General features: G+C 37.1%; 1 protein-coding gene across 3 annotated transcripts in view; it reads right to left on the bottom strand.

The window, feature by feature from the left end:
* Positions 1-59: 59 nt before the first annotated feature.
* The window catches only part of LOC306887596 (calcium-transporting ATPase type 2C member 1), a 31,586-nt gene continuing 6,587 nt past the window's right edge, over positions 60-25,058 (bottom strand). For all 3 annotated transcript variants that reach the window (XM_079445454.1, XM_079445455.1, XM_079445456.1), the window contains exons 2-27: positions 23,870-23,974; positions 21,938-22,054; positions 18,662-18,751; positions 18,535-18,570; positions 18,261-18,322; positions 16,945-17,053; positions 16,342-16,497; positions 15,623-15,691; positions 15,457-15,532; positions 15,236-15,302; positions 14,995-15,119; positions 13,084-13,181; positions 11,642-11,737; positions 11,466-11,555; positions 9,499-9,603; positions 8,597-8,753; positions 6,897-7,067; positions 6,166-6,263; positions 5,845-5,895; positions 5,593-5,759; positions 5,415-5,483; positions 4,181-4,297; positions 3,912-4,059; positions 3,499-3,594; positions 2,489-2,630; positions 60-1,778 (exon numbers count right to left, since the gene is read on the bottom strand). In XM_079445454.1, coding sequence (XP_079301580.1) covers positions 1,657-1,778; positions 2,489-2,630; positions 3,499-3,594; positions 3,912-4,059; positions 4,181-4,297; positions 5,415-5,483; positions 5,593-5,759; positions 5,845-5,895; positions 6,166-6,263; positions 6,897-7,067; positions 8,597-8,753; positions 9,499-9,603; positions 11,466-11,555; positions 11,642-11,737; positions 13,084-13,181; positions 14,995-15,119; positions 15,236-15,302; positions 15,457-15,532; positions 15,623-15,691; positions 16,342-16,497; positions 16,945-17,053; positions 18,261-18,322; positions 18,535-18,570; positions 18,662-18,751; positions 21,938-22,054; positions 23,870-23,974 — 2,739 coding nt within the window. In that variant the 3' untranslated portion in view covers positions 60-1,656. The remainder of the gene's footprint in view (positions 1,779-2,488; positions 2,631-3,498; positions 3,595-3,911; positions 4,060-4,180; positions 4,298-5,414; positions 5,484-5,592; positions 5,760-5,844; positions 5,896-6,165; positions 6,264-6,896; positions 7,068-8,596; positions 8,754-9,498; positions 9,604-11,465; positions 11,556-11,641; positions 11,738-13,083; positions 13,182-14,994; positions 15,120-15,235; positions 15,303-15,456; positions 15,533-15,622; positions 15,692-16,341; positions 16,498-16,944; positions 17,054-18,260; positions 18,323-18,534; positions 18,571-18,661; positions 18,752-21,937; positions 22,055-23,869; positions 23,975-25,058) is intronic.

The following is a 25,058-nucleotide window of genomic DNA, read 5'->3' on the forward strand; positions in this document are numbered from 1 at the left end:
TCTAAAAAGCATAGTTAATCTAAATAATCAGATTAATCAACAAGCAAAATCAGATACACATTTTTTAAATTTGTAAAAATTTTATTGTACAATTGTGTTCTGAAATGACCACAACAGGTTACTGGTTTCAGCTGTGCAAACCACGATAAAATAAATACAATCTTAAAAATAGAAGAAAAAAAAACATCAAAAAATAAAAAAATAAGCTTTTTACCTATCACCCTTCATTTGAACATTTTTATACTGTTTAATATCAGTGTATTACAATGTTTGTTTTCAAAGCAACAGCGATGCCAGAAAAGGAATCTCACCAATTAACAAATATGGACGACGTGATCATAAAGAACCACTATCCGCAATACAAAGGTCAAATATGATCGCATACTGCAAAAACTGATATATATAGTGTATCATCATTAGCTGTACCTTATTAACAAGATACAGTGTTGGCAGATGGGAATAAGACAATGCCGGTGGGCTGCACTGAGGTTTTTTCGGCATGGGAGGGGCAGATGTTAGTGTCAGGACTGATTAGTCGAACATTTCTGTACACCCAACATAAGCATCCATTTAATCGACAACTACATCATTAAACCTCTAAAGGACTAAGCGTTCACCTAACCGAGCACCAAGCAGGTGAGAAAATAAATAACACTATCAGAAAAGCCTAATTAAAGTGGAAAGGCAAAAGCATCTTATTTCAGATGGCCCTAATACCAGTGTATTAACATAAGGAAAGTAACAATATAGTATTGATACTCTAATAATCTAAATACATAGGAACTGGAAGTAATTGTACAAGCCAGTTGTATAAACCATCAGTCTACTAAGAACTAAAAGTGCATGTACCATCATGAAGTGGGACCCCGTAATCTCATAACGCCATCATATTGTGGGATCCTGTATCTTCAAATAGAAAGTCATTATAAAAAGCAGATTATGAGAAAGCCTATGCAGTGTTTTTGCTATAAATCAGAATCTAAACAGTGTCTGTTTCACGGTGTTATAAAATGAAAATGGCATCCATGATGCTGTAAGTACATTACGTGACGATTTAGCACAAATGTCTTAATTCACACCTTGAGCGTCATCGTGACCCAAAACATGAGATTTTAAGTGGTCCGTTCCACAAAACACTGGACCTTCCACTCATGATTTAATGCAAACTAAAAGATTATGCAAGCACAATTTGTAATCTGGAATGCAGAAAGGCATTATCCATATTGTTAAACAAACCTCTAACCAGAAATGTTTAAAGAAAAGGAGATTTAAAAGACACAAAATCCTTTTAATAATAATTATGTTTAAAAAAAAAAATAATAATACATCCCTTAAATCAAATTCAGTACAGCCATTGTATGGACAGATACAGCATCTCATAAATAAAGTTCATCCAGATGCTATGGGGAGTAGTACAGTCATAAAGCAGCACACCAAAGCATCTCCCCGGGAAAGGGCACGTGTCAGAGACGACAGGACCAGGGCATCACTCCACAATCAGCTCCTGATCTTGACCTTAAAAAGGAACTGTACATACAGGTCAGACCCGACTGATCACTTCGGAAAGTTTTGTAAGGTATGAAACCGGCCCGAGCGACATTTCAAACCAGGTGCCCCAGCCCCACCCTCCATCTCCTGCACGGGACACAATGTGCGTCATACGTCATGGAAATCATCAGTGTCTGTCATCTTTTCTCCACCTCTGAGTCTCTCTAATTTCTTTATGAGCTCCGATACCACGCACACAGAGGACGTGAGGCCCACCAGGAACAGCAGATCTGCACAGAGGATGGTGCATAAATCAGTGAGCAAATCACGTGATGCATGCACATCCAAAACACAGTGAATCAATTTTTATTGACGTCCTCAAAAATAAATAATTATTTTACATTTTACTGTAATTTTATTAGCGCAACAAAGTGAAAAGTTTGAAGGTGGACATTAATTTCAGAAATCACATTTAAAGTTTTTGTTTAATGACAACAGAACTGGAAAATCCAGTTAGTCTGAGTAAAGCCTGATAGAACAAGACTGTGTTGTTATTGTTACCTAAAACAAAATGTATTAAAAATCATTGTGTGTGTGTTTAAAAAATTTAAAAATGAGCCTTAGCAGCTAACTGAAATAAAATAACCTGAAGTGCTACAATTACTAAAACTGAAATAAAACATTATATATATAAAAAATCATAACACAATAATAGCACATAACAGAATTTCTCAAATTAAAAAGAAAACCCAAAAGATCAATAAATACCATAATAGTACATAAATAATGCTAAAATAACATGATTTAACAATTCAGTAGAAGAACATCTGACAGTCTATGTTTGCATGATCAATGTCACATTTTCTTGTTTTTTTGAGATCTAGAAATAATACAGAATCTATTTCTTCTGAATGTTACGTAACATTTTTGGGCTCTGCTGTACATGATGTGAAAAATGTTGTGTACTGTGGTTTGCTCAGGTTTTTTTTTGGTTGCATACCTAAAATGCTTAGGCTCTCAGTTTGAAAGACCTTCTGTAGCGGAGGGAAGTAGATGACCAGGAGTTGGCCCATGATGGAGCCCAGAACAGCATAGCAGAACATCCTGTTACTGCATAAGCCCATCTCGTGCACCATCCGTGTCTGCAGGATGACAAAAACAGTGAATCCTCGGATGAATCACTGGCATAAAATCCAGGCTTAAACACTAATCAAAGACAGCAAAATACACTTTGACAAAGTGCCCCTATTATGGATTTTTGGAAATTACCTTTCATGCAGTGTGTAATACACATCTAAGTGAATGAAAACATCCTGCAAAGTTTGAAAAAGTTTGAAAGTGCACCGTGTATAAAGTTATTGTCTCTCAATAGAAAGAGTTGACTCTGAATCACTTAAACAAGTAGTTTTTAAAGCAAATCCCAAGCCGTTTCATGTTGACATCAACATGAAACATTAGCATATTACATTAGTCACATTTACGGCTCTGCGTGTTTGCTGCGTAAAACCATCAGCCGATTTTCACGTTGGTCTGAATGAAAATGCAAATTCTTTCTTTGCCACTAGGTGCCACTTTTTGATAAAATAGCTGTTTCCCTGGTAAAGGCTGTACACAAAGCAGCACTGCACTTTATCAGGCATTACAGGCATGATGAAATGGATATGAAATCGACCAGTCAGACCAATCACCGCAGATTAGCATCACGCAAAGGAGGGGGTTGGAAAAACAAATCGTTGAGCAAATCGTTTGGGAGTCGTTGAGCAAATAAGGTAAAATGAATGCATATTATAAGACAATGAAAGAGTTATTTGACCTTGTTTGTATACATGTCAACCTATTGTAGGGGACTTCCAATACCAAAATATGAACCTTTCATAACCCATAATAGCGGCACTTTAAAACAACATGACTCATGTTTAAGATCCTGCTCCTCCCCATGTTCTTAATATGTCCCTTGAGAATATAAACAGGAAACATGTGCATTTTGTTCATTTTTGGTGTTGCTTATACCTGTGATCGAGAACTGAGAGCGTTGAACATATCGAAGAACACAAAACAGGTAAACGTCATAGTGGTGTCCCGTGGGGTGATCTCATTGTCCTGCAGCTGAAAGAAAAAAAAGAAGATTTATTAGACAAAGGAAGTTTTGGGGGCGGGGGGGGTCCTTGCAAAGCATTACGGTTCCTTGCAAAGCATTTGGCATTGTTCCTGCAGCTTTCAGGAGGCAATTATTTAATCAAATTTAATGTACTTCATTAACTACTACATTTTGCACAATGGTTTCGCTGCCACTTTTCCCAGGAAAAAAACAAATCGTTTAGTCATTTACCTAATGGCCTGTTTTGAATATATATGGAACACAAAGGATAAACAAAACAGAACACAAATGCTCACGAAGGCCTCATTAGATGACTATTGACTACCTCTCTCCAGAACACAAACAATGTGCCGCAAACAATGATGAAGGACGACACTAGGATTTTCACTATCAGGCTGCGTGTGATGATGCTGTCTCGAACGTTCCGTGGAGGTTTCATGATCACGTCTCGATCGACAGGCTCCACTCCCAAACTAGGAACAAAAAAATAAAGTTCATTCTTATTGTGACACAAGCAATGTTCAAATGTTCTTATACTAAAATTGCAGTCCTGATCAACTGCCGTGATAAATCTGTTAGTAATCAGTTTATTACCTCTGGGCTGGCGGCCCATCCATAATGATGTTGATCCAGAGGATTTGCATGGCATTCAGAGGGTTGGGAAAGTTCATAAGTGTTGCCAGGGAGATGAGGGTGAGGGCAGCAATGCTCCTAAAGGAAGAGAGCATTCGACAATATTTATAACCTGGATGAGTATCTTATTAAACATACACACATACATACATATATATATATATATATATAAATAACTTGTCAGACCACATCAAACAGGAGACATTTCATATTAAAGCATCAATAAAACTTGCAGTTGAAGTAATAGCAGCCTAATAACCAGGCTGCTGTGATGTTAATCAAAGAACAACATTTGTAGCTTTAAGGATTCATCTATATTTCATTTAGAATTTAGTATTTGATAACTTTGTTCAATTTCTGTGTATTTCCTACTTGCTGAAGAGCACAGGTAAATTACATTTATTATAATGGGTTTATGTTCGAAGTTGGCTTAAATTAGAAGTATTATTTTTAGTCTAATAAATGTTAAAATTGATAGCTCTCAATTATAATGTAATGTTGAATGGCTATAGTCAATAGTTAAATATTAGAGAAAACAATTCCTAGAGCATCAGTAGTATTGGTATCAGTGATACTGGCCTTGAGTCATAAAAAAGATGCCATTAAACAAATATTAAAAATATACTGTCTTTATGTTGTTTCTACATTAATTTGAAGATTGAATGTGAAATTATTGCAACATATATACAGTCATCACATTACATTATAAAACATATTAACATGAAAAATTAAATTAATAATATTTTACATTTTTAATCAAATAAATACAACCTTGATCATAAGAGACCTCTTGCCAACCGATAAAATCTTACCAACCCCAAGCTTTGAACAGTAGTGTATTCATAGTAATCAAACTAAAGCTAACAGAAATAAATACCATGGGTTTTTGTGACTACGGAGCACCACAAAATATTTCAAAATCACATTAGATATTTAGGGTTGTTTTAATTCATGATTTCAACATCATTGCCTCTGTCCGTGAGTCTCGAGCAGAACAATGTCAGAACATTAAAAAAAATTAAAAAATTAAAAAAAGGACACTAGATCCCTAGAAAAATCCATTTTAAGCTAATCTAGACTAAATCTTCAAAACAACTAAAAACAGCACAACCCATGTGGCTTCACATACACCACATATAAATGTAAAAAGAAAACCTGTTCATTTCTGAATTAAAATGAGAGCACTCCAACTTACGTGCTCAGCTGAAAGCGCACAAAGTTCTTAATGTTGTTGTATATCCCTTTCCCTTCCTCAATAGCAGACCTAGATTGAGAAACAAAGGCTTGAGGACATGTGTAGACTCACCAGAGAGCACATCAATAGTCCTCAAAAGTCTGATAAAGCCAAAAAAGCCAAGAAAGTGTAGGCTTACACGATAGTTTGAAAGTCGTCGTCTACCAGGATCATGTCTGCTGCTTCTTTGCAGACATCAGTGCCAGTCTGACCCATTGCCACACCGATGTCTGCTGCCTTCAGAGCCACCGCGTCATTGACACCGTCTCCCGTCATTGCGACAACAGCACCAATGTTCTGTAAGGACTGAAGCCAGAAAGAGCACTCTAAGACACGTATTGTTATATGTTATGTGTTGTATGATCACAAACAATTTGTTTGGTGCACTTACCTTAACAATCTTTAACTTGTGTCTAGGGCTGGCTCTGTAGAATACCACTATCTGTGGAGACAAGTTACAAATTAATTTCATGGAAGCAATCCCTTCTCATAACAGCTACACATCAGCAGATACAACTGACTCAGATTGCTGAATTGCTGCATGAATCTATTTAAAACTCTTGTTTTTACAACACCTCAAAAAGTAAAAGGTACTATAAACCTTGTTTGCAGACAAAACGCTTGAGAACTTAAACTATCCAAACCCCAACTGTGAGTCTTTTGGATAGTAGTGCAGAGAAGAAGCTTAGAGTGTATGAAAGCGTGTTCATACCCTGGGCACTATCTGAGAGAGATGCTGGATGTCCATCTGGTCGACTTCATCTCCAGACAGAGACTGGGAACCTTTGGTATAGAGGCCCAGTCGACTTGCTGCGGTCAAGAGAGGAGACAGAATAAATATATTTGAGCAACTGAATTATTTATTTAAATACAAGTTGATGTCCAAACTAAAAAGTAAAAATTTAAAGGAATCTTTTTTTAATTTTATACATAATTCAAACCAATGTTATTTTAGTATCACTGATATACTATTATAGTATGCACTAATATTTTGAAATAGTTTTTATTTTTATAGTTCCCGTTTTCATTTTATTTTCAAAGATTTAGTCATTTTGCTGTTGTCGCTTAAAAAATGTGTCTACATAGTTTTTCATTTTTATTTCAGTTTTTGTTTTTAGTTCATCCAGAAATATCCCCTTTATAACTAGTTGAAATAAAATATTTTTAAGTTTTGTTTCACTAAACAATAATAACCCTTATTCAAACTAAGTGGAAAGAATTTGTATTAGAAGTGATTCATTTTCATGAATGAATTCATTTGTTCCATTAATTGATTCAAAACTGTGATTCAACATGTTTACATTACTACTCACAAAAGACACAAAACATGCCTATATTTATAGATTTAAATGTTACATTTAATGTCTGTAAATTATATAAATCTTTGAAGATGGAGAGACACGCACTGTGACAGAAAAGGGATAACATGTTTGAAAGTCATACCAATTGACACTGCAGTCTCTTGTGAATCCCCTGTGATCATCTTCACCGCCACTCCAGAGCTGATCAGCGTCGCCACTGCCTCTTTCACTCCCGCTCTGGGAGGGTCGATGATGCCCACCAGCCCCAGGAAGGTAAGAGCGCCCATCTCAGATCCAGAAGCAAACGCCAGTACTGCCAGAGGACAGGACAACATCATCAGCTGCTGCCAAAATCTGCTTGATCTCAATATTATGTAAAGTAAAGTAAAAAAAAGTAAAGTCGTGACGTATTGTCAAGTATGGTGACCCATACTCGAAATTGGTGCTCTGTGTTTAACCCATCCAAGTGCACACACACAGCAGTGAGTAGTGAACAAATGCATGCACACACACACACACACACACACACCCGGAGCAGTGGGCAGCCATGCTGCGGCGCCCGGGGAGCAGTTGGGGGTTCGGTGGGCACCTCAGTCGTGGTATTGAGGGTGGAGAGAGCGCTGTACATTCACTCCCCCCACCTACAATCCCTGCCGGCCGGGGACTCGAACCCGCGACCTTTCGATTACGAGTCCGACTCTCTAACCATTAGGCCACGACTTCCCCTAACCATTATTACTGTGTGCTACATGAAATGTCTTTAATTAAAGGAAACTAATAGAGAGGAATGGCAATATGTGAAAGCACTTCTTCTGCGACCTCAGAGATAACTTAATCTTATTAAAACAAGCTAAATGACATGCAGACAGCTGTAAGCTGGGAAAGACTTGCCAGGGGCAACTAAGGAGGCACCATTAGAGCTGACAGAAAAATATTTGGGTGTCATTTCAAAGTTATGTGTGATTTGATCATGGCAGGAAAGCTGTTTGACATTAAGCCACAGTCTGGGAACCCACATGAGCTGAATGATATGTATAGAACTTTTCAGAAATGCTCTTAAGAGTATCATAAGCTGTAAGAGTCAGAGAATTCATAGCAAAAAAGTAGGACTTCAGAGATTTACATAAAGAAGCTACAAGTAAATTCAAAGTATATGCTACATTCTTAAGTACTGCCAGGGGTAACACTAAAGTGTCATGAAAGAGCAGCAATGTCTACCCATAGTGCCATCCACAACTGCTGAATTAGCTAACTGTGCACCTGTAAGGGTAATACAAGCCATTAATAGGCCTGTCGTAATAATCAATATATCGACTTCTTAAAATCATACAGTCATTGTTGGAAAGGGTTCAAATACTCAAAAGATGCTGGAAAACCAAAGAAATTGTGGGTAAACTTTTGAATAGGGTAATTTTTATAAACTAAACTATTATTTTCTCTTGTGGACTATATGTAAATGTCTTTTATATGAAATATCTTATTCAGGTCAGTACTAAACAAAAAAATAACATTGTATGAGCCCTCTTATTTTGGTAAAATAATTAACAATTTGCAGATACTGTAATGTGTATGTAAAAGTTTGACCACACCTGTATATAAAGAACAGGTCAATCTCAATGCAGAAAACTGGGTTTCTTGTCATCATACCACTCTATACATTATTTTCATTGCTGGAAAGTGAGTGATTTCCACCTCTGTCAATGTAATGCAGCTTTCCTGCTACTCCTAACCAGGTTAGGATACCTAGCTTTTAGGTAATATATAAGGCTGAGACAATGTTTCAAGACTTTTGTTTCAACATCATTATGTATGGCATTTATTAGAGAAATTAAAGTGCTGCACCTCTGAGACCAGCAGTGCCCATGTAACTCTTCTGCTGCTGGTAGAGTTCTCTCTGCTGATGGGTCAGAGGCAGAGTAACACCTTTACTGTTGTAGGAAGTACAGAAGCGGATGACCTGCTCATAGGCACCCTTCACAAAGAATATGGCAGGTTTGTCCTGTAATTTAAATCAGAAGTAAGGAAAGATAATTAGTTAATCTTTTGACTCTCAGAAAATTTTTACAGCTTATTCTAACCAAGTACTGCCAAATACTAAACAAAAGGGCTATATTATTGATAAGTAAAAAGACCAGCTTTTACTGGCCGACATTTAAGGGGTAGGCCAATTTTAAATCAATGTCAGCACAATAATTGACTGAAGCTCATTCAAATAATTACACAAGTCTTTGTGCACGGTCATACAGCCGAAACAATTGTTTATAGACTATGATTAGAATTTATGTCTAACTATCCATTACAAATTATTTCCAAGACACACAGAAAACAAATCAGTGAACCCAGCAATGGGCTCTTCCTATGCAGCAGCCTGGTGTGCGCTTTTGTTTCACAGTGGACTGAAAAACACTTGTGCACCCATAAACTGAAAGAAGCTAGACACTCAGATTGGATCTTAAGATTTCGAGAGAGCTCTTTGAGAGAGCTCAGTGTGAGCCTGAGAGTAGTGATAAATAGCCAGCCAAGAGAGAAAGCATTTGGGTGCTTTGCTTTCTATCCATTTTAAGACAACATTTTTTGAGGGGGGTTCATTTGGTGCATGTGAATCAGTAGGATCAGCGATGTGAATGCGAATTTCAACGTGCACTATTGTGACGCTGCCAAGTAATTTTCAGCTCCAATTACAGTAACTTGCACCATCTACTCCTTCACATTTACAGTGTTTTCTACTACGTGGTCCAGCTTACCTGCTGGGTGCGATGGACGACGCGGACCGCCATCCACTTCTGCTCTGAGGAGAAGGGAATCTCTTCCAGACGCACAAACTCCTGCTGCAGCCCCTCCAAACCCATCTATAAAGAACAGAAAACGTGGTCACATACTCTGCTCACTTGAATCCTTCAAAGAAAAATCTAATCTCAAAGAGACCTATCAGTTCTGGCTCAATGAAATAACTAAACAGAGATAAAACAGAGTGGATAGATACAAAATCAGCATTAGAAGAAAGGAAATGTCTTTGTTGTGCCAAACCACAAACCCCTGATGCACTCCAAATGAAAAAACGGAAACAAGGCTCGGCAAAAATGAAAATGCTGTCATAATTTACTCAACCTCACGTGATTCCAAACCTAAATGAGAGACTTTCTTTTTTAGGAACATAAAAGAAGATATTCCCTAGAATGTTAGTTACCAAACGGTTTCGTTTCCAACTATGGAAAAACAATTCAATGGAAATCAATTTCTTTAAACATTCTTAAAAATAATTTTTTTCGTGTTTCACAGAAAAAAGTCATACAAGTTTGGAATGACATGAAGGTGAGTAAATGATGACAGTATTTTCATTTTTGGGTGAACTATCCCTTTAGGCCAGGGGTGTCAAACTCAATTCCTGGAGGGCCGGAGCCCTGCAGAGTTTAGGGGCCTGTTTACACCTGGTCACTTCATGCGTTTTCTCTGATCGGATCAGATTTGTTAAAACGTTTCCATTTATACTTGGCCACATAAATGTGTCTACACAAAACAGATATAAATCCGTTCTTTAATTCCCGCTCTATATGCAAATTTAACGGAGTTCACGTCAATGAAAGCAATAGATATGCACTGCATTTTATTCGTTATCAGATCATTTCAATATCAGAGACCGCAACAAGAGAGCGCGGTGTCAGCACTAGAAAGATACGTTAGTCTCACTACTTTTAATGAAGATGATTGTGTGTTGAGCGTCTGCGACTTACTTTCAGTTTTATTCGCGGCAGTTTGCGCGTCGACCTGCTGAAGAGATACTTACTCATCCACGGTAACGCTTGTTGCATTAGTGCTGTCATATCTGACTATAACATACCATATAGTCTATAAAACGCTCACGCGTTTATTTATTTTTTATATTTTGGGAGGAGTAAAATTAGCATATGTGGTTTCAACAACCAGATGCATTTACACTTGTCCAGTTTCATCTGGAATGCGGCCCAGACCACCTCCTGAAGTGGTTTGAGCGATCGGATTTATATCCGTCTCGAATGCGTTTAAACCTGGTCTTTTCAGGATCGGATAGCTATCCGATCAGAAAAAACGCATGAAGTGACCAGGTGTAAACAGCCCCTAGATGCAACCCTAATTAAACACACCTGGTCCAACTAATCAAGTACTTCAGGCGCCCAATAGAGCAAGTGACTATTCTGAAATGCTTCCGGGCTGGCCCTGTGCAATTCTGTGTAAAACACAGCAGTATTGTGGCAGTGAGTTTTGCAGAACCACCCACATTTTCTTCAGAAAACATAAAAATCTAGTTCTTTTTATCTTTAGATTTGCATGACATTTCTCTCAGTTTAATCCCCATGTATATGTCCCTGTGGAGAAAACAATGTTATTAAGAGTACCAGACGTTAACACAACCGGGACCCTCAGGGGAGATGCTGTTGCCACAGTAACCTGTTCTATGGGGTGTGAAAGCGTGTCTGCTCATCTTAATTAGCACGAGCAAGCAGAACCGATTCAAACACTCTCTGTTTGCCAAAATGAGGTGACATAAGGTGACAGACAGTACCACGCAGACATCATTCCCACAGGCTGCTGCCTCTTGTTTGCACAGGTGGGCAGAGCCACCAGGCACGTTCAACCACATTGTTTGGATTTAGTTATGATACAGTATTTGCATGTAGTATCACAAAAGAACAACAATTAGCAGCATACCATGCAGAGCGGCGACATACTGTACCTTCATAGCCAGGGCGATGATGGCGCCTTCGGTAGGACGGCCCATCAGGGTGTTGCTCCTGATTACTGCATCATTGCACACACAGCCAGCCTACGGGATTTCAGACACCAAAAGAAATGTCACACAATGATACCCAAACAGCTCTGCATTTCATCATACTCTCTGCTCAGACTCACCTCCACAATCTTGCTGATGGAGGTGTTGGAGAAGCCATGCACCACCTCTCCATCCATCAAAACCTCGCCGGAATTGTTGTACCCGACGCCAGTGACCTGTAAAAGAAGCCAAACCAGGTCAAGGAATTCTTAACATCTTAAAGTCAACATGGCATTTAACTTGAGTGGTGTGATGTTTGTGAGTGAAATAGGATGCAAATGTAGGACGAGACTTTATTTTCTATAAGAAATTGATTGACTCATGAAATGTGGTCTAAATAAGATGGCTTGGTGATGTCAGCCAAAATGGAAGTTCTTCCCAAGGATGTTATTGCATTCTGAGGAAAGATTACAAACTTTAACATATACACAAGGCTCAAACACTGACACTAGATGACTTTAGCAGTCTTTTGACAGAGCTCTGTTTGCAGCCCACAGGGATGTGAAATAAAAAAAGCATGATGTAATAGACTAGTAAGTTTAAGAAGTGAGAGACTCAATCTACTCCTCAGCTTTGAAGATTTATTAGAGCAGGCCGATGGCACGGCAATGAATTCAGGACTCCGCACTGATACCATCAGGCTTCGGAGACATTCCTCCTGTTCCTCAGAGAGAAACCCTGAGGCTTCTCTTCAAATCCATAGGGCTCATGAAACATCACAGCTATTAACACTTAAGATGACGTTTTTCTAATGTGGTGCTGGTTTCAGGATAAATGACACCTGCAGGTGTCTTCTTGTCCTGATGTCTAGTTCAACATTTGTTTGTTTTTGAAAGTAGTCTCTTATGCTCACCAAGGCTGCATTAATAAAAATTACAGTAAATATGCAATGTTATGAAATATTACAAAATTTAAATAGTTTTCTATCTTCTGTATTTTAAAACACAATTCATTCCTGTGATGGCAAAGCAAAATTTTCAGCATCATTACTCCAGTCTTAAGCGTCAAATGATCCAATGAAACATTTCTTCCTATTATTATTATTATTATTGTCTTATTATCATTAAGAACAGTTGCACTGCTTATAATGTTTGGGAAAACTGAGATATATTTACTAATCGCTTTTGATTTTTAATGCACCCTTGCTAAACAGACACCATCAATGTTTGACCCTATGCTCATGTATCTGAATGGGGGCAAATCGCTGCATTCAGGTTTCAAAGTGCAACAGAAAAATCATCCTAGAGTAGGAGCTGGAAGGAAGTACTAACTACCTGTTAATGCCAATAATTTAGAAATTCAGTGCTCAAAATGCACATATGGGTGCAGTGTTTGGGTGTCCAGTTACTTTGGTCATGTACACTCTCAGAAAAAAAGGTACAAAAGCTATTACTAGGGTGGTACCTTTCAAAAGGTACAAAGGTGTACCTTTTGAAAAGGTACTGCCACAGTGAGAGCTTTTGTACCTGTATTTCTGGGAGTGTAGTGTATTTTATCCTCCTGAAAGTTTCAGGGCCCTTACCTCAGCGTGCTGTCCATCAGAGGTGAACAGGTGAGTGACTGTCATCTCATTTTTAGTGAGAGTGCCTGTCTTATCGGAGCAGATCACATTACAGCAGCCTAGGGAGGAGAGAGAGGTTAATACACACAACCAAGAGATTCTGATTTCCATTAAATCATTCATATGTAACGAGAAAATGGAAATGAGGCCCAGTATTAAAAGACACCTACATAATGATATTTTCCCATATGAACACATATCCCATATCTACACCCTTTGACCTTAAGCATTCTTGTATTACCATCTGCAATTAGTCAACTCCTCTGCTAACTGTGACAAAACAATCCTAGTCTTGACCACATTAAAAATATACTGTAGCCACAAGGGTTTTATTCTTCTACTTGGCAAAAGTGTTTTTTCATAATTAGTAAAGAGCCATCAAGTCTATCACATTTGAAAATGGTTCTAACCATAGCAATAAACATTTCTTAAAAATGTAAAAATATTACTCCCACCCACAAGAACATTTGGACCTGATTTAATGCGTCTACTCTTCCTTAAATGAATGCATGTTCAGTGCAACTGTGGCTGGTCACTTGACTCTGTGGGCTGACTGATTCTCATATGACTCATTACGTAATGCCACTGAGGGGAGAAAAAACCAAAGTGACTTTTTTGTTCTCCTGTGAGCTGTCCAAGAGGAATAAACTGCATTAGGTCTTTGTCTGAACATTACACAAGAGGTACTTTGACAACAGATTACAAATCATCTATGGCATGCCCTTCTGTATTTAATTGAGAAGTGTGTTTTGTGAACATTCATTCTATCTGTTCTGATAGGGTAATAGATAGCATGAAAACTTTTCATTTTATGAATGTAAATTTAGGATTTTATAAAACCTTTTTAAGAACAATTCAATTTTCAATTCAAGTTTATTTGTATAGCGCTTTTCACGATACAAATCGTTGCAAAGCAGCTTTACAGAAAATTAAGGGTAAATTTCAGGGTTGGTAAGTAAAAAAAAAAAAAAAGAAAAAAAATTGACGTAACAATACTCAATTACTTGTTCATTTATTTTTACATTTTTTATTTTACAAATGGCTTGAATGCTTGAATATCTATGCTCTCAACCACCAGAACATAGAAATAACTTTTACTGTTCTGATCACACTGCAATAAAGTGATGAATTTTTGTCTTGTTTTCCAGCGCAAATGTCTAAAGATTCTTAAATCAAGACACATTTACTTGAGAAGCAAAATCACACAAGATAACAAGTCTTGCTGATCACAATTAAGTGAGTTTATGATTAAAACAGTTTGACGTGTTTCTTCTCATTTTAAAAATAAACTTAATTTGGTAACAACACTTCACGTGTTTAATTTGCATCTCAAGTAAATCTCTTTCAATTTAAGGATGTTTTGATTTTTTTAATTGGAAAACAAAAAAATACTGGGGAAGATATTCTTTTTTTTTTTGCAGCGCATGCAACATTTAATGCTATCATTCTACAAATGTAAGACTTTCTGCTCTGATTTAATATCTTTTTAAGACCCGCAGAAATTCTGTAATTAGCACAGAAAAATTAAAATACCTTCTAAATAGCTTTTAGAAAGAAATTTAGCATTTTACTAAAAATTAATTGTAGCCAAATTAGCCAGGTAGCAATACAGGCAGGTTGCGTGCCATGCCCTTAAACTTGGATGAATAAACGTGGTTTTTGGCCACCAGTGTACTTTGAAATCATTAGAACACAAGATACTAATATAAACCCATGCAGTACAATGTAATATAAATACATTTCAGTGTTTGACTTAGACACTTTTGTTTACTTTTTGCAAGGTAAACACTTTTTGTACTATACTAGGTCACCACATGATGCTCAAAGCAAAGTCTGGGTCACGTAGAAATGTAGAACAAGTGTAGAACATACTCAGCGTCTCCACTATAGGCAGTTTCTTGACGATTGCCCGTTTCTTCACCATCCTCATCACTCCCAGTGCCAAAGTCACCGTCACTACAATGGGGAGGCCTTCTGGGATAGCTGCCACAGCCAGGCTGAAGAGAAGAGCAATGACGTAAAACTTAAAAAGCCAAAACCTGCACTACGTGTCATGTCACATGCCTCCCGGTAACATCTTTCTCTGTGATGGACTCACTGATTAAAGACATACCTGACACCTATAGTGAACATGTCTAGAATGTACTTCCCCTGAAGCCATCCAACCATCATGATCACCCCTGAAATTGGAAATATATTAGTGCCGTCACAGAGAACGAATACAGGATATGACAGAACAGAAATTAGGGTTTGCATTTTTAATGAGATGGTATGCATCTCTAACTCATGAAAGTGCAATGAATGTTAATTGGACAATCTTAATGAGATGTCTACCGATTATCCCGAAGGAATAAAGGGAGAGCTGTTTTCCCAGCAAATCCATGCTTTTCTGTAATGGAGTTTTAGGAGCCTGTTTAAATAACAAAAAGAAAAAGAAAATGTGAAGCAAAGATGTTTGTTCTTTTTATAATGTCTATCTCTCTGGTTTATGCTTGATTACCTCCTCTGCTTGCATCATCTTAAAAACTTCACCAAATTCAGAGTTTTCTCCAGTGCCTATGACAATGCCCTACAATTTAAAAGCAAAATTATTAAAAATGTGTACAAATATCATTTGTCTTATCCAAATGAAAAAAAAATAGAAATGTCTGAATCAGAATCTCGAATCACTTTCTCATATTTTCTAATTATGAGAATTAATAAATGAATTAAATCGCTAAATAATACTATTTTAATATAATAAAATAAATAATTCATCGATATTAAATTATTTCCCACTAAATTAAAAATAAAACAACAAATTAATCAAATATCTCAGTGCTTGGACATCAGAAAAACAAACTCTGTGACTTGACGTTAAACTTCAGCACATTTCACAACTCACTAATAACTATGCACAAACATGTTTTAAAGGGGCCTTTCGTAAAATTTCCAATGGGATATTTTGTTATTTTTGGTGGTACCTTGTGGTCCGATTCATCAAATTGCAATTACAAACATGTAATAGTACCGCCAGTGAAATGTTACCTTATTTAAACATTTATCTAAAATGCTTTCAAAAATCTGTTATACTAAAGAAAAACATAAAACAATCAAGCAAGCAGTAGGGAATATGTACAATTCTATGAAGGAAGGCAGTTTGAAGTACGAGTTCTCTAAGGAATTCTGTGGGTGGTAGATTGGGGTGCAGAACTAGTGAAGTATGAGATGTAACTGTACCTTGGCCTTCCCACAGCGGACAAGAGTACCCATGAAGGCAATATTACTGCGAGACGTGATATCGCCATTGGTGGCAGCTGGCTGAGGGGCAGAGGTCTTGGTGGAGGGGCTGGTCTCTCCTGTCAAACTGGACTCATCAACTGACAGATCCATCGCCTGCAAGGCAGTAAAGGGTCAGCTTCACTAATTGGCCATTAGAACGTTGCAGCTATTTCAAGGCACAAGCATTTCTACTACTAACTGCCATTCCATTGTGCAATCTGGTAAATCTTCAAGCATATATTGTTCTAGGATATTTCTGACTGCAACAATGTTATAGTAACAGTTTACGTGTACATAATGTTTCTTAAGTCCAACTCTGGAGCCTTCTAATAAAACCCAAATATACCTTTGTTTGGACATTCAGTTACAGTGAATATTCTGAATTAAGTGTTTGCTTATGGCATTAGTAAGGTTAATGGTTTTACATGATGCTTACATAATCAGAATATTACCAAATGATCAATAATATTGTTGTGCATATAAATGCAATCACTATGTGCATAGAATAGAAGCAGAAAGCAAAAAGGAAAGATGTTACTATGCGTCTATATCCATTCACACCTCAAACAGGCGCAGGTCGGCTGGGACTCTCTCTCCCACTGACAGACAGACGGTGTCCCCAGGCACAAGCTCTCGTGCCAGAAGGTGCTCCAGATCTCCTTCTCGAACACTAGAGCATAGGAAGAGTTAGGGAGAGTTGGAAAGAGGGAAACAGAGATACTGATTGTTGAACGGTTTAAAAATAGGCTAGTGAGGTCGTGCAGACAGACCTTGAGATTCGTGCCCTGGGGGCTAGACAGAGGTCAAATAGTTTTGTTAATGTACCACCAACAGTCTTGGAAATAAAAAAAAACACTTGTTGCAGGAAAATTGTGCCCGATTAGGAAGAGTGACAGAAAAAGCAGGATAACACACGGTGGTGCACGCTGAGGGTGTTCTACAGGTGTCTGGGAACAGGGCTCAAGGCTGTGGCACGGCCGGTTTTGAAGTGCAAATAAGAGACTTTGTATGTTTAAAGTGGAAATTACACCTTTCATTCTCACTCTCTCCATATGTTGTCTGAAAGGCTGCCTTTTATGCATTTGGTGGGTGTAAAGCTCTGGAAAATACACCCAAGACATCAAGACCTCACATCCACAGCCCTGACATCTATTATCATTAATGTAGTTAAGGAAGGAAGAAAAAGAAAGAAAGAAAGAAAGAAAGAAAGAAAGAAAGAAAGAAAGAAAGAAAGAAAGAAAGAAAGAAAGAAAGAAAGAAAGAAAAGGCTTCCTCATCTTTTCAAGGCAAGATCCAGGTTAATATAATTATAGATAATATAACTAAAAACCTATGATGTTTAAGATTCATTTTATAATAAACACTGAGGATTTCAGTGGAATAAAACCGCTTTCTCAGAAAATTATAAATAGCACAGTCCAATAAAATGTGTTTTACAGATGGTGACACTGGAATGAAGCACATATGGTGGGCTCTTCATGTGATGATAAAAATGTATGTGTCACTAAATGTAAGTGTGTATTAACCAGCATCAAAAATAAATGATTTTTTTGTTTCATAAACGATTTCAATGGAACATACACAACTATTGAAAAATTGGGGATCAGGGAAAAAATTGGTATTTAAGCAAATAAATACAACTTTGATGAGCATAAGAGACTTTCTTTAAAAACATTCAAATAAATAAATAAAAAAAACTTACTGACCACAAAATTGAATAGTAGTATTTTTTTTTAAAGGTAGGATTCAGTTTGTGTAATTTATTTGTTAAGCCAGATCCAATTCTAATAGCCATTTGTTTTTGACATAGAAATCTATTAAAGCTTTCAGGGCTGTGGAAGGAAAAGCACTTTTTGAGTTTTGTAAATCGTGCTCACCAATGGCATTCTGGAGGCACAAGTTTCCCCAACTCCTCCAGGGATTTTTCTGAGCGGTATTCCTGAAATGAAGCAGAGCAGACAGTAACGGTCCGCTGCGCTTACACTCTCACTACACCTCATTAATCTATAAGACTTCAAGTTTTCCCAAAAACCTTCAAGTTCCCCAAAAGTATTTGGACAATTGCATCCATTGTAAGGTCTATCGCTTCACATGAGTGATGTCACATTAAATAACGACACATGAGGTAATGTCAATGAATGTTGGATTTACCTGTACAAAGGCAACTGTAACAACTATAATAATGGCCTGCAAAAAGAATGATACACGAGTGTTAATGGACCAATCCAGTACTTCAAGGAAATCAAATGTCTGACAAGGGGAGTGAGCAGGAACTTACCACGGTGATACTGACGGCATCATCAAACTGACGCATCAACACACTGATGACAGCGGATGCCAGCAGCAACAGGATGAGCGGGTCTTTAAACTGGAGACCAAAAGAGAGAGAAGATAATTCAGAGACTGCATAGGGATGCAATACTTCTCAGAATTCATTGTGTCCCACATCTCAAAGTGATGGTCTGTGTTTCTCTGCCTCAGGGCTTGAGGTAGAAAAATCAATGTAAGCTATACATGACGGCAACAATTATTGACCTCTGTGTCATATAGTCTGCTTTTTCAGATAACGCAGAGACACGCTTGTCTTTACAGATGGCAAGAAACCAAAGCCCAAACTTATATTTACAATATTGGTCTTCTATGCTTTGAGACTAAGTAGTAAAATTTCATACACAACATGACCAGCTGATTTTTGCTATACAGACAAAAATAGTTAAGTTTACTAGCAAAAATGTCATTTTCTATTTGTTTCAGCAAATCACTTAGCTTAAACATTTCTGTGAATCAGTTCCATCAATGATTTAACAATTTGTGTTACCACACACAAAAAAGAAACAATTAGCCTTTTAAAAAGGAAAAAGTTTTTTGTTCATTTAAATGTTAAATCTCTTTAAACTAGATTTTGAGTGTCCGATTTGCAACAGTGGTCTCAGACTTCTGGAATTCAAACATTACCATGTTCTTTTTATTAAAAAAAAAAAAACACGTACTCAGACTATCCAGGCCTTGTCACGGCACTAACATATTGTTGCTCTTTTGTTTGTTTGATTGCAACTATTGTCCTCAATTGTAAGTTGTTTTGGATAATTTAATCGCGTCTTTTAAGCGATTAAATGTAATGTAAATGTATATATATATAGTAACATGTATATAAAGCATGTAGTATAATTTTTTAGCTACATCACCCAGCCCTGTGAGAGGCATGTCTCATGCAAAAAACATCAATGATAGACGAGGTCTAGAAATATATTAGTTTCCAATCTGCAAAAAACTATTTCATATTCGACTCAAAAACTTCAAAATGCTCAGTTAAACACTAAATGGAATGCTTGCGGTGGAGTGACACAGTTTGGACAGGAAATTTAGTCACATGTAATTTGGCTTATTTCAAAGTCCCCAAGGTTACCTGATAACCAACGGCACCAGAAATTGCTAATGACACACTGGTTAAGCGCTAGAAAGTGAAGATTACAAGATGAGAGTGTGGGTTACTTTCTTTGATTGGCCACATACAGAGAATGCAGAGCTTTAATCTACGGCAGGATGTGACAGCCGCGGATCGCCACGTTTGCATAACCGGCAATTAACAGCACCACACAAGATGAGCTCATCATTTCCTTTGAGCGAGCAATACGGCAGCCTTTTGAAAACCAAACCACAAATGCACAGTTACAGGCAGGTTACACATAGCATAGGAAGGCAAAACAAACAGGGTTTGACTTTGCTGTCTGCTAAAAGAGCTTTGACTTTCTCTCACGTCTACTGTGACACATCCGGATTTACGCCATGGCTTTGTGCTTAGGGCTGGTTACGCTGTGATAAAAATGCCATAGAGAATTTGAATAAATCTGGAGAAAAAAAGAAAAAGAAGTAGGGGAGATTATTTTAAGCTGGTGGTCGCGCCTGACCAAAAAAAAAAAAAGTCTGATATGTTCTGGTCTGTGAAGCATGGGGCGTTAAATGGGGAGGGTGCCTGAAAGCGAGACAGAAGAGTGGGAGAACAAAACATAAAAGAGAGAGACAGAGGGAATGGCGCCACATCCAAAAGCAAAAAGAGAATATGTAGTGACAGATTAAAGGCATGACAGCTTGTTGCTTTTAAAGCGACTCTCTGAAACACACTGATAGCTCAGACAGCCTTGTTCACAGACTTGGACGCTTTTTACTCGCCCAGAAAACAAGTCTTTTCTACTCTGAACAGCAGAAGGTAAGACAAAGGTGAAACTGGCAACTGAGCTGTGGCTGCATGAGAAAATTAGTGTAATCACAGGTGTTAAATAAGACGTGAAGAAGCCTTTGTAATTGCAGAAAAAAAGATTAGCAGTAATGAGAAGAAAAGGCCAATCCATCCTTACACAGAGTAATTATCAGCATTAACCACCCAGTCGCACTGAGAGTTAAGACATGACATGTTTGTGCTAAAAATGTACCCTTGTTATGACTTACAACTAGAAATGTTTTACACAAGCTTTGCAGTTTTAGGTTAGATGCACCACACTTGGGAAACCACAAAGGATGAAGGCGACAAAGTGTGGCACCTCTGAAGAGGGCCCAGGTGAATGTGGGAAAAACAATTCCTTCCAGTTATATTACTATATTTAGCCAATCAGCACAATCCCCCTGACCAAGGTGGACAGAAATTTTTCACAGAGGACAGCGACCTGTCATTGCTACATTGGAAAACAGAACTGGATGAACTGGGTCGTTTTACAGCTTCAAGGCATATTAAAAAAAAAAAGTGTTATTTTTGCCACAAGACTTTAAATAGAAACAATGCAATGTTAAGCTTATGGACCACTTCAAATCGTGTGAAAATTCATGGGTTTTTTTTGGGGGGGGGGGGGGGGGGGTTACAGTGTGTAGGTCAATAACATTTGCAGGAAACTCGCAAGAACAACAGGGCTGGCTAGAAATATTGTTGTTGGTTTTTTTTAAATCACAATCCTCATTTGAGAAATATTGATGCTGATTCTGAATCTACAACCCTACAACAAAATAAGTCATAATTTACACGAATTTACAGTCTCAAATGAATGAGGTGAAATGGCAAAATAAAATGCCAAAATCCACATAACGATGCAAAGAAAATATTTCTTTGTATTGAGGTTCCCTCAGAGGTTGCACACAAAAACATATAGCATGACCAATGAAGTCTGATTCTCAAGCAAATTATTCTTGTGAACCAGTAAATTTCAGTGAATCAAATACATACTGCACAAACTGTGTAGTTCACTTCACAAACAAATGACTTATTTGAGCCATTCATTCAAAAAAGAATGAATGATTAAAAATTTAAATGATTTTTATGTAATTGATTCTGATTTGGGTAGAGTTGATAAATTATTTAATTTGATTAAATATATATATATATATGTGTGTGTGTATATATATATATATAATTGATTATATATATATACTTAAAGGATTATGTACAATTGTGTTAGATTTTTGCTGTGGTACCAAAAATTTTAAAATGTCACTTAAATTGGCTGAAATTCTGGAATTAGCAAGTTAAGGATCAATGTTTTGTTTGTTACATTTTCTGTCAACCAACCTGACAGATATATTTTTTCCAGAGTGGTTCATCTTCACTAATGTCAAACTCGTTCCATCCATGGTAGGCGCGACGTCGTGTAACCTCCTCCTGGGTGAGACCGAACTGCAGGTCAGCCTAACAAAAAGAGAGACCAAGAAAATTAATTCAGAAAAAAAACAGCTTTCCCAAAATAACAATCATCAGATGTGTAACCATGACAACTGAGATTAGCCACTAACAAATAAGAATGCTGGAGCCATGGAAACAACTAATAAATCCAGTGTCCTGGAACTTGAGCCTTGGTACATCTACTGTTAGATAACGGTCACCAACAATGCATTTCTGCTCCCAAAGACCTTGAGACCAGAGCACTGTATCGTGAACTGGAGAGAGCATAAAAAAAACTTGATCGCTGTACCTACAGACCTGCTGTCTGAGCAATATTAGGAATCGTGCTGAGTACAACACAATCTCACCACTTTGTATCACTTTACAACAAACTGGGAAGCCACAAGGTCTCCTTTGCTTTCCATGTTCAGTTTACACTCAAAAAACATAGCAGCTTCTGAGGGTACACAAATGAAAGACACATTGTTTTATTTTCTATTAAAATACTACTACCCGTGGTGTATTATTCATAAAGTGCTTCCCGGAGACTGTGGCTGAATGTTGATGACAATGGATGAATAAAGGTCTTCTGGGAGCAGATATTCATGTCAGTGTGGTGATGGACATGGCACTACAAGCTCAATCATCCACGCTGAGACTGAAAGAGCATCCACAGCACTCTCTAATCTTCCTGGCGTGATTCATTAAGGGACACTGTATGATATCTGCAGGGATAAGGCTTTGAATTCCTCAGTGTCCAAACATGCGGTCTGTGCATTTGGTTTGACTGCATGAGGAAATTCAACTAGAAATTGCATTATGGAATACCTGATTCTGATTGCTCAGTTGTGGCATTCTGGAGCCAAATATTTATTTATTAGTATAATGACTACTTCACACTGGTATCCTGAGCTTCCTGTCTTTCGAGTTATTTTGGAATAATGGCAGACTTTCTCTTTTGCCACTTATGCCAAAATTGATTCTTGAATTTGAAGGTTCTAGAAAGAATTGGTGATGCATTTTACTAAGTTGTACTAATTAAACTATAAATGTAAGTTAAGACTATCTTGATTTAATGTGATCCCTTTTAAATAGCTCATATAAATCATTATGAAAAATATATGTAAACATGACATGTAAATATGCCATTAATCACATTTGTAACCACAGAACCCATTTTGGTTCACATTATAAAATTGTATATTTAATGATGTTATATTAAATAAAGTAAAATATTCTTCCATCTCAACAAATCCCCCCAAAAAAGACCAGCGTTTCTTGGTTTCCTACTGGTTAAAAAACTGTGATTAGTAACGATGCACATACTTCCATTAAGTTTTTTATGAAAAGTCATAGCTAAACTTTTTAAACTTGAGTCAATTATTCTGTTTACACAGTGGTTACCACATGTACATGTTTATCTTTCAGGTTATAATCTGTAAAACACTGTATGGAACTACTCCCTTAAGTAACTGATTAAGTTGCACAAAAACAGTCAAGGCAACCAACAACAGTGGCATGAAAGAGATACTCAACTGTAGTATGATCAACAAACCTTTTTCGTACTCTATAACAGTGAAATTACTGAAAATGAATCAACAACCTTAAATATGTCAACAAGTCAAAATAAAGAATCGAACAATGATGCAGCAAAATTACATTTGCTCTGATAATTAAACAATAATATATAAAATGCATCATTGCAGAGTTTTTGTTAATATCTTGTGCAGCTATTAGGGTTGCCAATCAATTAAATATTTAACTGCAATTAATTTTTTTTTTAATTAACACATTTGGTTTCTTTCCATGAAAGCTATAAAATAACGTGTGACATGAATATACCTGCAGTGCACAGGCAACCTCGTTCACAGGTAGTTCACTGGCTTTTTTCGAAGTCAGTACTGGAACCATGGTCTCATTTTCACAGTGGGGTTGACACTCGGCAAGCTGAAAAAAGAAAAGAACAAAAAATTAATTTATTTTAAACATTAAAAACATCAACAGAGGAAGATGTTAGCATCCTGACTAAAACTGATAACCCATGTGATTTAAAATGGTTACAACTTTTGAGGTAATCCAAATCAAAGATTACTAATCTTTGACCCATTCAATGCTGTAAATGGAAACAATAAACAAATCTAGGCAAAGCACATGTACCATTTTGACCAGACCAACCAGTCATAGAACGGAAGTAGCTCCTGTAAAATCATCTGACACTCTCTCAATTTGCACAGACTTTCAGCTACAAAAGATGCATTAGAGCAATCCACAGCTGTGCCTTGGTCTGACTGGAGTAAGATCGTCCAACAGTAATAATGGAGCCCAGCAGATGGATTGGAAAGCATTAGGGAACAGAATGACATTAAACTCTAGATGGTCATGAACATCAGGTTAAGCTTCACAAAGAGCACTAGATGAACATCCCATTTGCTTTGCTGGATATTGATCTAGTCAGCTAGCAATAAATCCTTCCATGATTTTTCAACACCATCTGCCAATCAAACTCACAAACAAACATAAAAAGAAATAAAAAAAAACATACAGGCTACATTATATAGTACATTTTCAAATTTTCTTAAAAAAATGTGAGCGATACTTTATGCAAAACGTCTCATCACAGGTGGTTGCTGAAGTGTTCTGGGTGGTTCCTTGCGGTCTCAATTCAAAAGACAGATCTCATTCATTGTACAGTTCAAATGTGTGGGGTCAATAACATCTTTTATGAATACTTTTAAATATTCAAATAAACAAATATATGCCATGGTGAGCATAAGACAAGTCTTTAAAAATACAGGTAAACATCTTACTGACCCTGAACTTCTGAAAGGTATGGTGTAAGTCTATTGGATTTTTAGAAAGTAACAAGGTTCTTCTAGCAAAAGTAATATAGTAATTTTAACAATGGCCAGGAACTACTTTCGCTGTCTAATTTTAGGAAGCTTCGGCCAATGATTTACATTTACTGTAACTTGTGACTGTGTGAACGGAAGTTAATGAAATGTAGATATATTCCCAGGTCAAGGTTAAATGG

Source organism: Barbus barbus, assembly GCF_936440315.1.
Source record: "Barbus barbus genome assembly, chromosome: 21".
Lineage (NCBI taxonomy): Eukaryota > Metazoa > Chordata > Actinopteri > Cypriniformes > Cyprinidae > Barbus > Barbus barbus.